The 14,860-nt window shown below is 40.0% G+C and overlaps 1 protein-coding gene across 2 annotated transcripts in view; it reads right to left on the bottom strand.

The window, feature by feature from the left end:
• Positions 1 to 14,860, bottom strand: part of nell2a (neural EGFL like 2a) — a 130,199-nt gene that overhangs the window by 39,668 nt on the left and 75,671 nt on the right. For both annotated transcript variants that reach the window (XM_036132485.1, XM_012864190.3), the window contains exons 14-15: positions 10,667 to 10,789; positions 7,638 to 7,733 (exon numbers count right to left, since the gene is read on the bottom strand). In XM_036132485.1, coding sequence (XP_035988378.1) covers positions 7,638 to 7,733; positions 10,667 to 10,789 — 219 coding nt within the window. The remainder of the gene's footprint in view (positions 1 to 7,637; positions 7,734 to 10,666; positions 10,790 to 14,860) is intronic.

The raw sequence follows: 14,860 nt of genomic DNA, 5'->3' as shown, positions 1-14,860 counted from the left end.
AAACTGATTATTTTTGAGCAGATAAAAATATATATTTTTTAATTTTTTTATTTGAATAGGGACAAAGCACATTAATGAACATCAGTATAAAAACAAAACTAGTTTTTATCCATAGTCCCTAGGCAGGCAAATACATAAGAAAGAACATATGATATACAATATAAGCATCACCAGGAAAATGTTAAGAGTTTAGTGGTCACATGACTGGTTTGTTTTCATCCATAGTTTGAGTTGAGCTCTAAAGCTGATCAGTGTAGGGTAAGGTGACCATATTTTCATTTGGGAAAACCAGGACACCTTGGAGCGAGGGGGGGGGGGGGGGGGGGGGGGGGATCTGTATTCCCATGCATAGAGATGTCTGTGGCATGCACTCACTTAACATAGGCCTACGTAATCCTACAATAACATGATATTTACAGTTTGTTTATTAAAAATTCTTTTCATTAAAGGTCAACAGCAATAACTCCAATAACAAATGATAATTTTATTCAAAATGTATTTATTAAAAAATGCTTAACAATTTCTGTAATGAATGAATAGCACAATGAAAGAAATAATGTCTCATCTAAACATCCCTCACTTAACAATAAAAGTTAATAACTCTCAACTCCCAATAACACATGATACTCAGCCTCAGTAATGAACGAAATAATGTCTGTTCTGTAAGCTATTGGAAAAAATAAATTAACAAATGAGCTAATTACCAGAAAATACCTCTTGTGTAGCAAAAATAACTCAAAATGTACCAAAAACGAACAAACATATCAATAGACTATCTTTACTTTCACTGAGTGGAATGACCATGCAGCCAACGCTGCATTCACTGCATCCTCGTTCCCTGGTTTGGCAAAGTACTGTGTGATCGAGTTAGCACTACTCTCACCTCGGACAGCTATTTTGTGTTTCTCGGTGTCCAGGTGGCTTTTCAGATCCCTTGCACCTCCATTGGACACCGAGACATATGTGCCTGCTTTGCACACTGTGCACAAGGCCTCCCATTTGTCTCGACCCGGTCTGAAAGCGGGGAAACTCTTTTGTAAATCGTCAGTAAACATACATTTTCGCTTCGGCATGTTGTTGGCGTACTGACAGCCACGCTATCTATCTTCTGATTAAGAACAGGGCTGCCCGCACTGACGCGGCTCAGGGATTACGTCACACGCAGCGCCGTGCGCAGTGCCCTAGTGCCTGTCAATTCAACGGTCCAATGAAGGTAATTTAAAAAACAGGACATTTCCTCACTTTCTAAAAAAAAAAACCGGGACGCCCAGGACAGGACGTGAAATACGGACATGTCCCGGGAAATACGGACGTTTGGTCACCCTAGTGTAGGGCATTCCCGTATGCGCAGAGGAAGACTGTTCCAGATGTTAGTGGCTCTCACAGAGCGAGTGTTCTGACCAAAAGTTGTTCTTCTGTGAGGGACCTCACAGTCTCCTCTGGAGGAGGCCCTGGTTCTCAGGCCACTTGAAGTCTTAGGTTTGAACAGGGTAGACACAGGAGGTGGAGCTAGTCCATGTAGCGCTTTATAAATGAAGCATACATACTCAAAATTTACAATATTTTCAAAATTTAAGAGATTGTACTTGTTCAAGATATTACATACATGGAAATAATTGGGTTTTTGGTCAAACACTTTAAGAGATTTTTTCTACAGTGTTTCAATTAATTTTAAATTGGTAACTGTGGTGAGAGACCAACTTGTGATGCAGTATTCAATGTGAGATAAAATCATTGAGTGGAAAACCATTCTAGCAGCACCAAGTGTTAAAAAAGACCTGATTTGTTTACAATTTTTGAGGTTAAATTTGACAGTATTGGCAAGTTTTTTTAATATGATTTTTGAAAGACAAAGTGGAATCAAGTATCACGCCGAGGTACTTGAATTCTGTGACAAGTTGTAATTCTTCTCCTCTCAAGAATACTGCAGAGTTTTTTATTTCTTTTGATTGCTTTGAGAACATCAAACAGACCGTTTTTTTTTGGAATTGAGAAGCAAACATGATTTAAAAAGCCTGTCATTTACTTGCTCCATGGCTGAGGTCAGAATAGAAGCTGCCTCTTTAACATTCCTTGCATGAGTATAACGAAGGATCAATCTTTTTTTTAAATATATGTAATGACATTTTGTGGCTCCCAAGTGCTTTTAGCTGCAAGACTTGTGACCGAAACACTACTTATTTAAATCCTTCAGTAACAAAAGAGTATTCATGCGATTCAAAGGTTGTTTTTATGGTTGGTGTGTATTTGGATTAACATGAAATATGGCAAGGTTAAGAAGATGTGTTGTTTTTGCTTTCTCTTTATCATCAATCATATATTGAACCTAAAAGCTTTTCTCAGAAACGTTTGCTGAATTCCATATCCACTAATCTAAAGTGGGTTTATGAGCAGTCAAGGCTGAAGGGCTATTCTCGCTTAGTGACCGACTGATGTTGTGCGAGACAATGTTGCTTGCAAAAATGAGTGCAAATGGAAAGAAAAACAACATAAACAAAAGGCAACTTGGATGTGCATAACAGGCCTAAACTGATTATGTACATACATTCAAATTCTGTGAGAAAAACACAAAGCTCAAAAAATAAAGCCTTTTTTTTCTCCCCCATCTTGTATGAAAGCACTCTGCGAGAAAAGCATCAGCCAAACAAAACAGGGCATATAGAGTTTAACGATGAAATCTGCTAGTGGATACATTTGCATCTGTTTTTTTTTTTTTTAAAAAAGAAAGCCCCTTTACTGGAAAATGAGCCTAATATTCCCACATTTGTCCATCACTCACTGAGGAAATGCGGGACAAAGAGCTAGCCTGGGGCTACCGTCGTGGCTATGCGGCATGTTGGGGGCAAACATTACATGGCTGGCCCTGCGTCCATTTATATCTATGACTGAAGTGGATGTGCCCAGGCGCAGCTGTATCCTGCATAATTCATGATGTGTCAGAGTTCTCCACTAGCTGCTGCCTGTCTGTCAGCACTGCGTTTGCCCTGTCCCCCCCTCCTCCCCGTATTCCCGCTGAATGGTAATGACAAGGTTGGTAAGTGCACACACTGTCACCAGAAGACATAGGCAGAAAGAAAAAAAAAAAAAAAAAAAACTGAACCAGCACTGTCCCTCAGAGTTGCAGAGGGACAAACATGCTCAATTACACTAAGAGCGTGTGCACAATTACACATGAATGTGTGACAATGTAAAAAAAAATAAAAAAACAGGTGGCAGGTTGATAATTTGCACGAGTGTGTTCATGCTCCAGGTATGTGTGAGCGCGCGCGGGTGTTTCTGTGTTATCGTTCGACAGCTCATGACAGGCCGTCAGTCTAATGCTGCGGCAGCACGAGTGGTGGAGTCCCTGGGGACGCCTCTAAAAGCTCATAGGGTTCTGCTGGTGGGGAGCCCAAACCCAGTGAAAGCTTTTCCATGTTCATCCAGCCAGCTCCGCTTCTCCTCCTCTGGCAGCTCCGGCTCCGACGGCCTCATTCCGCATCCGGATTCGGGGAAAAAACTCGCTAACCCCTACCACGTAACCAGCCGTCCCTGCCTCCGCCTATCCCATTCCAGCACTGCATCTGTCACTTTTTACCAACATCTTTGTATCATCCATTCCACTTCACCTCCTTTATACCCGTTTCCAAATCGCTACCTCCCCGTCCTGCCCTTCCTTGAATTCTGCATTTGTCAGTCTCTCCCCTTACGTCTCCATCTTTCATCCCCAACCGCTGCTCTCTCCTCCCACTACTTCTCTAGTGCTGCACACACATTCAGCAACACATAGAGCCCCTATACGTTCTCGCAAGCCGCTGCAGCAGACACAACCCTTGATGGGAGTTCCTGTCATGCTGAGGAGGCAGCCAGGAGAAGCCTTTATTTCAGAATGAATGACTGATGGAGTCCCCTAACATCGCCAGAGGCCTCAGCCTTGTAGCGCTGGGGATCTGATGATGGTCTTGGCTTGTCACAGGGATGAGACATATGAGAGGGATTGTCAGAGAAGCAAAAAAAGAAAAGGAAAATGCATTTGGCAACCTCTGTGGTGGCAAACAGCAAGTCACTTCAGGTAGGAGACGCATTGTAGAGTTCATGTGTGTTCTGGGCAATGATCGTGCAGGTGAAATTTTAGGTGACAAATACTATAGCTACCAGATAGTCACTTGTCATTATTGGCGAAAGACAATTAACTTAAACAAAAGGTGAAAAAATAAGGATATCTTATGGCTTATTTCTAAAGAAGAAGCGTTTGTGATCTACCAACCAACAAGCACGTTAAGGAGCAAGTCGGGGGACAGATGGATGCAACGTGTTACCAGTTTCACATTCCCAATGTAAAACTGGTAATGTACATTACATTGGGAATGTAAAACATTGGGAATTGTAGTTCTTAGTTTATCTTAGTAAACATTAATAAATGTGTATTAACCAAACCTATTTCATCAGATAAAGCTCAGGTTGTAGAAGAGTAGACTAGCGATACATTTTCCTGGTGAAAGAGCTAGTGTGCATTGAATCTTCCTTAACCTTAATGCAGTGGTCTCAAACTTCATCATGTTTGATTTAACCCCCACAAGTTTTCTGAAAGAATAAGGAGCAGGGAGTGGACTGGCCACTCCAACTTTCATCTTGTTAGTCTTGAAATATAAAGCCGCTCGCTTACAGGTAAGTTTGGGGATTGTTGTCTTGTTGGAACATTCGTTACAAGGACATTTCCTTTTTGGATAAAGCAACATATCCTTTCTGAGTAGTCTGGTGTGCTGAAAATTTTCATCCCTGTTGTGCAGAGTGTGAGAAACATCCATTTATCATGATACCTGAGCCACCCTGCCTCACAGTGTACTGCAACCTGTATCGAATGTTTGGCAGTCATGTGATAAGCTGGCAGCAGCCCTTAAATACAAAAAGAACAATCTTGCTTTTAGCGATTCACAAAATGTTGTGTTTTACTATTTTTAGTCCAGTCGTGTTGTTCTTTGGCCTTTATTCCACAATGGGACATTTCAGGGGCTTCCTGGTCATAGCTTGGCTTTAAAAGGCATCTTCTGATAGTTGGTTGATTTTTTTTCAGCAATTCCATTCAAAAAGTGAAACTTGGATATTATATATGTCGTCATTTGGACAACTGTCAAGCCAGCAGTCTTCCCCATGATTGTGTAGCCTACAGAACTAGACTGAGAGACAATTCAAAGGCCTTTGAAGGTGATTTGAGTTAATTGGCTGATTAAAGTGTGGCATCAGGTGTCTTCAATGTTCAATGTTGGACTTTTTCACAATATTCTCATTTTCTGAGATACTAAATTTGGAGTTTTCATTAGTTGTCAAATATAATCGCCAAAATTAAAAGAAATAAACACTTGAAATATATCAGTCTGTGTACAATAAATTAATATAATATACAAGTTTCTCTTTTTGAATGGAATTACTGAAATAAATCTAGTTTTTTTATGATATTCTAATTATATGACCAGAACCTGTATAGTTAGTATAATTTATTTTTTTTATCTGGAAAAAAAAAATTTGCACACTGCCTTTAAAATAATGGTTCAGTTACAGAGAGCCAGTAGCATTCATGTCCTGACTCTTGAGTCTCTAGGTTTTCTATTACTCTAGTAAATACGTTTTCATGTGGGAATGTAATTTTTACTGAAAGCGTTGACTGATCTGCTTGGTGATGTTGGGCTTTTATCATTCTGTTTCTGATTAAATTTAATAATTATATTACCCGATAGCTATTAATATTTGTTCACTGGCTGCTTTCCTTCATTTTCTTAAGCAGCTCTGCTATCAAAACAGAAGCGCTTAAAGACAGAAAGGCTGGGATCTAAACCATACAGAAAGTCATAAAATGTGTGATTATGAGCAGGATGTCATTATTAAGGACAGGGTTCTTGGAACCTCTCAACATGGGAAGGCTGATAGTCTTTTAAATTGGGAGAAAATGCTCCGACACACATTCGCACAGACTCTCCTGGCTCATCATCTCAGATCAGCAAGGCAAGGAAATTAATTTACTTTAAGACGGGAGTAAAAAGGATGCCTCATTGAAAAAGGCTCTCAATCAATACCTGGACCAATGTAAAAGGCTCAGTTTGCCGCATTGAGACACAAAAAGGCCCTGACTGAAGCACCATGACTTTTCATTAGCCTGCCCACTTGTCTCCCGAAGGACACTCTATTAAAGATTGGAGCGGATTTTACAAAAGGTGTTGTGATGTGTTGTTGCGTTGGATTAGAAAAACACTCAACATAACGTCACTATGAGGATTAAAACCTGTTAGGGTTACTGGAGTCAGTGTGGAAAAAGATGCAACAGAGCCTTGCAAAAGTATTCATGCTCCTGTTTTTTTTTTTTTTTTTCTAGGCAATTCCACGTAAGTAAAAGCCACAAACATCAGTGTATCATATTTTGATCTGTTTGATAAGCCAACACAAAGTAGCACACAACTGCAAAGTGGGCCAAAGTGGGATGCATAATTTCAATGAATTCAAATTTTCAAACTTTAGATGGGACTTGTATGGCTTCCCGTGGTGGCTTTTTTCTTGCCACTCTTGCGTAAAGGACATACAGTATTTGTGAAGTCCTTGACTGACCGTTGTCCTCCCTCTCCAGCTTGAAATGTAGATCTTTGCAGCTCCTCCACAGTTAGCATGGCCCAATTGGCTATTTCTATGGTTAATTCTCTCCATCTTCAGACTGTCAGTTTAGGTTTCATAGGCTTGCAAGTGTATCTCTGACCTATCTGCTGCGTTTGTTGGTCTACATGATACCTGTTTGTTCAATGATGTTGTCTCCGAGGCCTTCACAGAACAGCCGTACCTATACTGAAAATAAACATTACAGAAAATCAGACCCAATTTACTAATTGCGAGACCTCGGAGGACAATTGGATTGGATTTTATTTAGTGGGTGTTAGAGAATAGAGGTCTGAATGCAAATGCAAGCCACACTTTACAGAATATTTGTAAAAAAATCTGTAAAACCATTTTTCTTTTTACTTTTACTTTATAATTACAGACTATCTTGTGTTGGTCTATCAAAGAAAATCCCAATAAAATACCTCAAACCTATGGTTGGGATGTGGTAATGTGATGCAATGTACAGCAGGCACACTTCCATGGACTAAGACCTACTCTAATTAAGACATGGTATTTAGGACATGGGGGAGAAAGTTACGCTGATAAATGGAGGCTGTGACATTAAGATGATTCCCATTCTGCTCCAACTGCAGTACAAATCCTCTACAAGGCCTTTAGATGAGGCGCAGACTCATTACTCAGCAGGGAGCACAGGCCCACGATCATCGACGCACGCAGCCACAAACACTGACTCAGGCAGACACAATGATTGCGCTCGAGTCACAACTACGAAAGCTCCTCAGCATTTACGGATCATCCGTTTGTGTCAGAGGTCTGATAACAGACAGCTCTGTAAGAAAAAAGTAATCTATCATTCTAAACAAGATCACAGATATGTCGAGACAAATGCAGGAGCAGCCCTAATCACCTGAAACCCAGTTTGCATTGTGTCTTCGTCGTGTTTTTTTTTTTTTTTTTTTTTTTCACTCTTTCTTGGGCATTTCATCATAAATCTTTGTCCTCTCTTTAAGCGAGAGGAAATGAAACACAGGAGCTAAGCTGAAATGAAATCCTACCTGTTTCACACCTCTCCCCCGTAAATCCTTGCTGGCAAACGCAGTTGTTAGGTGAAACACAAGATCCTCCGTTCTGGCACAGCCCGTCACACATTGCTGGAGACGCACCAGAGGAGAAGAGGCATTACTCTCAAAGATTAATGAGCATTAACTGTGTAATTAGACCAGCGGCAGCACAAGTATTTGCATACAGAATAAGAGCTAATTCGGTGATGTGATTCATTATAGCCTTTCATAACATTACTTCACGTGATTAATGCATCTCGCAGGGGTTAATTTCAAAGTGGTCATTATCCGTGGCAGGACTGTTGGTTAATAAGTCCCCAAAACCCAGAGAGGTCACTGATCTTGACAGGAAGAAATGGAGAGCATTGTAAGACGTACACAAATCCTTTTAATGATTTTCTGAGAAAAATCTGAAAAAGACAGATGTTACAACAACGTGTGAGAAATGGGAAGAGAAATTGGAGAATATGAGAAGGTGCAGTGGCTCTCAATGGTGTTAAAATACCCGGTTTTTGCGATGTCCTAATGACACTTTAATGAATCATTTAAGAACTTTTCCCCACAAATTATGTGACATTTTCTGTACTACCCAGGTGAGAAAATAAACATATTTATCTAAAAAGGTTTCCTTACCCAGTTACATCATTGTAAACACAAACTAATGCTTTAATGAAGCACCTTTTTATTTAATTTTAGCATTCATATTTCTGGAGTTCAAACCTACTATCAGTGATCGCGAGTCAAATGAACCTGAAATAACCCTCAGCTATTCTAGTTGGATTGTATTGATATTTGCTCAGGTGCATCCTGAGCCACGGTTTACACAGAGGGTCCAGATGATTAGATACAAAGGTATCAGTCATGAGAACTGGTCTAAGATGGTGTGTGTTGTCATGACACACCATGTTAGGAACAAGAATGGCTCTGCACATTAACCCAGAAACACCAAGCCAAAAGTGAAGTTTCCAGGTTGGAACATTCTGATGCAGGCTGTTTTACAGCATGTCACACTGGGAGGATTTATATAACTGAAGGAAGGATGAATGGAGTAAAATAACTCAACATTTTTTTTAATCAAAAATGTATTTTAATTTAGATTTTATTATAAATAGAACATCAAAACTAATTTCTAGTCTTTTAAATAATCAGTGGATGTGCTCCAAGTCTTTGAGGTTGGAAGGCATCTTAGCCAAATCGTATTTTCTGCACTATAAGGTGTACTTAAAATCCTTAAATTTTCTCAAATTGATGGTGCGCCTTATAATTCACTCCGCCTTATATACGATGACTGTTGCGCTTAATGACCGATTTTATGTGGTACAATGCACTCAAAAATCTGTTAGACAAATGTGTTAGTATGACTTCGGCAAGCAACTAAGCCGCTCCGAAAAATATGGTAATCTTATTGATTAGTTGGCTCAACTAATAAGTTGATATCTTTGGTATCTTTCATTTCAGTTCAAGACTCTGGCTGTTCTACTACTCACATTTTATGTTACATCTAGACAGAAGAAACATGTTGGTACAGTGGAATTAATAATTATAGGCTTAACTGTAAATGCATATGTCAACAATTGCTAAAATCCTAGAATTAGAAAATTCTATTTTTTTTTTTTTTTACAGAAGAAGCATGTTATAAGGAACGGTGAGTACTATTGGTGTGCACATCTGCTTGTTGATGCTAAATGAAATCATGGGAAAGATCTGAAGCGACAAAACACCTTAGAGAACACTCTTGTTGAATCATCTCGCTAACTCCACCTGCTAAAAACACCAGCTACTATGAAAAGGACTGTACTGTAAATTCAAGGTGAAAAGGAAACAGTTGTAATATCTTTTTGTATTTTCAACGAATCACATCAAAGAAATTTGTTAAAACTCACCATAATCAACAAATTCTTAACCATTCCAGGACAGAATCGCTGTCATTCTTGGAAGAATGTAAGAGGCTTAAATGTTGGAAACAACTGTGTTTTCTACTTTTACGTGTGGTGGGGTGTAGTCCGCTTGGCGTAGGAGTGCAACACTGCCCTCTAGAGTCTAGGAGAATAGAGGCTAGTTTACACTACACTTTTTTAACCGAACCGAGCCGAGACCAGTCTGAGCTTGGATCAGTTAACCAAGCCGAGACAACCATTTACACACCACACTATCCCGGTTCCTTGGTTGCTCCTCGCCTCCTAGTGATGATCTGCGGTACTACTGCTCTCTGGGATTGAAGGCGGAAGCAGCAAAACAAAACGGCGGCGCCCTTAACATTCAGGATGTTATGGTTAGACAGAGTCGGCTTTTGGGACGTGGATGAGACAAACGAACGTCTAATAAGGATTTACAGACGCAGGAAACAACGACAGACGCTGAGGTTCATCACACTGCTGAGCAGAATCATCTCTGGAAATCGTGTGGCACGGTAAGGAAGCTAGTATTATTATGAATGTCTGAAATATGTCTGAATGGAGTGTGAATCGGGACGTGCAGCCAGACACGGCGGAAAAAACGCGGACAGTCAGCTGACTGTAAGGGGATGACGCGGTCTGCTCATGCGCTCTTTATCAGATAACCGGGCCAGAAAAAAAAAAACAGGCCGAGACCTGCTAAGGAACTGGTCTGCAGTTAGCACGGTCCTGTTCAGTCCGCTGACCATTTACACACAAGAGTTATCTCAGTTACCGAGCTCGGACTGGTCTCGGCTCGGTTAAAAAAGTGTAGTGTAAACGGGCCTTATGGCTACTTCAGAGGAAAACCTCTGCAGATGTTTCCACACGTCTCATTTCCACATGGAACGCAGGTGACTCAAGCATGAAGCAACGTTAAGTCTATCTTACAAAATCTGTTACAACACTTAAACATCAGGATATTGGAAACGAATAAAGTCATCTTTAAAATTGGATTCATTGGTAAACGTCTAAGTAGCTTGCATTTCTATGATCATCATGCACAGAACAGATTTCTTTGACAAAGCTGATGAATAGTGGCAGAACTTAATACAAATCGAGGTGAATGACAGCAAAGCACCAACGTACCTTTGCAGACTGTTCCATTTCCCGTGTATCCTGGCTTGCAGGAGCAGCTGTGGCCTCCAACCATGTTGAAGCACAAGGCGTTCTCATCGCAGTTATGGAGTCCGCTGAGGCACTCGTCATGCTCTAAAAGCAACGAACAGACAGCTGTCAGTTTCAGACAGTTCTCTGGTATTACATATAGGTGTTTTATGCACATCTATATCTTAGGTAGCTGATGCAAGTGGAAGAAAGTAGAGGCACCATCCCCACATCTGCAAACAACGGACTGCCTGCAGGAAAATAAGCCCATGATTAAGGAGCAGCAAATGTGAGGAATGAGTGCAGCAAGTTGGTAATTTATTCAACAGTCCATTAAGAATAAATGCCCAGACTGTTAGGCAGCTGTGAGTCTAAGATATGAGTCCAGAATGAGTCATTCCTGTGGCTCCGATCTTGATATGACATTAAAATGGCCTCAGATGTTATGCTGCCATTAGTTCTGTTTGTGAGGCACATCACGAGGGATGGGTAAAGCCTTGGTGAGTGCCTGTGATTCCTAAAGACCACAATTTGTTACTAAGAATGATTAATTTGTATTAGGAAGTTGCACAATTGTTTAAAGATGTATTTTGTGCATACATTAAAATTCATCAGACTTTATTTCACCAGGAAACTCATAAAAAGAGATTTCTTTTTTAAAATCAATGAAATGTTCTATTGTTAAGTGAAGGTTAAAGACAAATGAAACTTTAGGTAATCCACAGTCACGTAGGATGCATAGATTGGTTTCTGGTATCAAGACGTACAGTTTCTAAATGGGAAATATTTTTCCACCCTACCATTCCCACAGTTTAAAGTCCTTTAAATAAGATGCAGCTGAGAGTGTTGGAATGACTGGATTTTTCTTCAAGCATACAGGAAGGCTGAAGTAAATCACTACCCCGACCTGTTGTTGTTGCACACTGCCGGTCTTCTAATGAAAGATCGTACTCATGCATCTGTCCTACCATGTAGTAATGCTCATGAGCTAAACACACCTAAGTCATTTTTAGAGACTATTTTTCAAACTATCCTACCTGTGGAAGTTTGCTTTTAGAGATGCTTGAGGTAAGTCTTGCCTGACTCTTTTTAGTTTGACAAGTAGACTATTAATTATTATTATACTATGGTCTGGGTGAATAATCAATTCTGATTGGCTGCAGGGTGTTGGGTTAATTTTTTATATATAGGACACCTATAAAAATGTTCTGGTCAAATAGCCTGATTGTTCTAAATTATTGCGATCAGACGTTAGCTGGTGACGGTTCTGTCAGCCGCTTCTTGTGAAAAAAGCATACATTTTAATGTTGAAAAAAAACTAACAAAGTATAAATAAATAATTTAATATTTATTTATTCTGTAAGTGATCATGGTATAAACGGGTTAATGCCCTTCAAGGTGTTCATTATCAGAAATAATTTTTTTCTTTAAGGAAGCAACCATCTGACGCAAAGCGGAGAACGGTTCATGCCTCCGCATCGTCCATTCATTTCTGATAATGGACACCTCAAAGGGTATTATCCCTTACTTACTCTATTCTGCTGTAAAGAGAGAGGGATTCTACTCTAAATGTCAAACATATTGCCCTATGATGGACTGTCAACATGTCCAGGATGTACCCTGGCTCTTGCCAAGTGAGAGCTGCAGATAGGCCGCCCCCCCACTTCCATCCTCTCATTGTTTATACTTCCTTAAAGGATGGGAAGGATGACTAGATGTATGGATGTCAAACATATTTTGTTCAGATCATGGAGAAGCATTTCTGAACAACACAGATATATGTTTAAAATAAAACGTTATGGTTAAATAAGCATAGCATGTCAATAATGAGAGTATGATAAACGTCAAGTCTCCTTTAGAGTTCTGTAGGCAACTATATATGTTCAGTAGGTCTGTTCTCTGAAGTAGACAGTTAAAAACACAAACTGGCAATTAGGCATTTATATTCTATATTTTCATTTTAGTCTATGTTTCAAAAGGAAATTAACAATCAAACTGCTACAATTATTATGATCATAATAATAACAATTGCTAATATTATCTGTTTTGGTTTAAATATTAAGTATTAATCGCGTGGAACTGTAAAGCCGTAGGATTTTTACTTACGGTTACCGTGATCAATATCTATGTCTATGGATTATAGATGGACCATGACGATGTAAATTCTTGAGGAGGAAGCTTACAATGAAATTAAAACATACGGTAAAAGTTTTAAAACTCAATCTATACCTTTTTATATACAAATATTACAGTGGCGCTAGCTTACTAGAGTATATTCCATCCTAAACTGTTTTTATTTTCAATACAACAAATGAAGCTGAAGCCTGTTTGTGTGAAAAACATTTTTTCTTCACTCTTTGAGTGAAAACAGTGCACAAAATTTAGTGAATATACTACGTCATTACCCTCTATTGGGCAACAAATAATATAAGCTTGATTCTTAAGCTACCGTCAAACTGTTTCTCGTATTTCCAGGTATGTTGGTGTGACTAACAATGTGCTGTTGTCTCCCTGCCCTCAGCTCTCCATCCTCCCTGGGCTCGTGCACGGCTCCATCTCTGCCCCTCTTCCCCACACCGCAGTCCGTCGATCGTCAGCAATTCCAAATACCGACATACTTCATTTTGTCCTCCCCTGGAATTGCGATGTTGCCTGTCAAATTTCCACAATTAGCGCCGGTGTGGTGCGTGCTATAGTGGGAGGGGACTTTCTAGGGGTATGGCCCCTGAGCTTCTCGTGAAGTATGAAAAGAGAGAGCAAAAAAAAAAATTTTCTTCTTCTTGCCAACCCAAGAACCGGAACTAATTTCTCTGTTCCTCGTGCCTCGTTAGAAGTTTTGTCCTTTATTCTCTTTTAAATCCTTCTAATCCACATGCCACTCCCGAGATCCAATCTGGGCTTTGGTCCAGCCCCAAACCCTCACATCTTGATCATTTTTACTGTGATGCCGTCCTCTGGTTGTTCTTTTACCATGCTTCCTGTTTGCCTTACCATCTAGCGGTGAAACATCAGTGCTCTAAACACACTATGAGTCCCGCACAGGTCAAATACTTTTCAGCTAACCTAATCAGAAAGTATGTGGGACTGCTCTCCTCCTGCTGGAGCCTCTTTGAGCATTTGCCATGGCAGGTTGAGTGAATCTTCAACAGTGCAGATAGACAGTCTGGGCTGCAGTTGCAATCAATATTATAACCAGCTCGTTGCTGCATCGTTTGAGTGGCACTTGTGTAATTTTGCTAAGAGTGCATTTGTGCTGAACGTATGAATCTGAACCTTTCAAGTGGCGTTGCCTCTAAAATCTTGGTTGTGCTGAAAATCACAGGTCATGTGATACAGGATCAGTTTCATAGAAAGATGATTCTGGAACAATCATTAATCAAGGCTTCTTGTCATAAATTAATACACAAGAGGTATCTTATTTAAAGGTTTTAGATCAAAGGGGTCCTGATATACAAATAGAATTTGCACACCCCAATGATTTTACTTGATGAAAAACTTGAAAAACCATGTATCATTTTACCTGCAACCCAATATTATGCACTGCTTTGTGTTGGTAATTTTTTCTTCAGGTAAATTGTTTTCTTATTGTTTTTGGATGAAGCTACAACTACAGAAACATATATATTTTTTTATCTCTATTTTTACTACCGCATGTTGCTTTCGAAAATGTTGCAAAAGACTGCTGTGAGCACTGAATAGGTGGAACCTGAAAAGTGAGAAAATCAGAAACCGGAAAGCTTGTTGCTTTCACCTTAGTCACATCATCCATTTGCCTGCCATCACCCAATCCATTACATCCCCTGAACGCGCCGTGTTTCCGTCCAAATTGAAAGTGACATTGTGATGAGCTCCTCCGTCGAGGCTATGATGTATGTGTGCAAGCATGTGTGAGATGGATTGAAGGACACTTAGGAATGGCCTTGTGCTCTAATCTTGCTCCTGCGTGCACACATATGCACACACTCCTTTCATGGGGCAGCGTAAACAGAAATGAAAGCGCGGGAGAGGGGAAAGTAAATTAGAGGGCACTATTTGTCTTCCTTGCCACAGACGGGGCGACAAAGAAACTCTGACGGTGTCACAGTGTGTGTCTCATCACTATAACCCTGGAATCTGTTACTTAGGAATTCAGGCCTATTACACCCCTGCACTCAGTGTAAGCGACTCCCATTTTAA

This window comes from Fundulus heteroclitus, unplaced genomic scaffold, assembly GCF_011125445.2.
Source record: "Fundulus heteroclitus isolate FHET01 unplaced genomic scaffold, MU-UCD_Fhet_4.1 scaffold_52, whole genome shotgun sequence".
In the NCBI taxonomy this organism is placed as follows: Eukaryota; Metazoa; Chordata; class Actinopteri; order Cyprinodontiformes; family Fundulidae; genus Fundulus; species Fundulus heteroclitus.
Note: the sequence above shows the minus strand (reverse complement) of the source record. Positions and strands in the feature narration are given on the sequence as shown.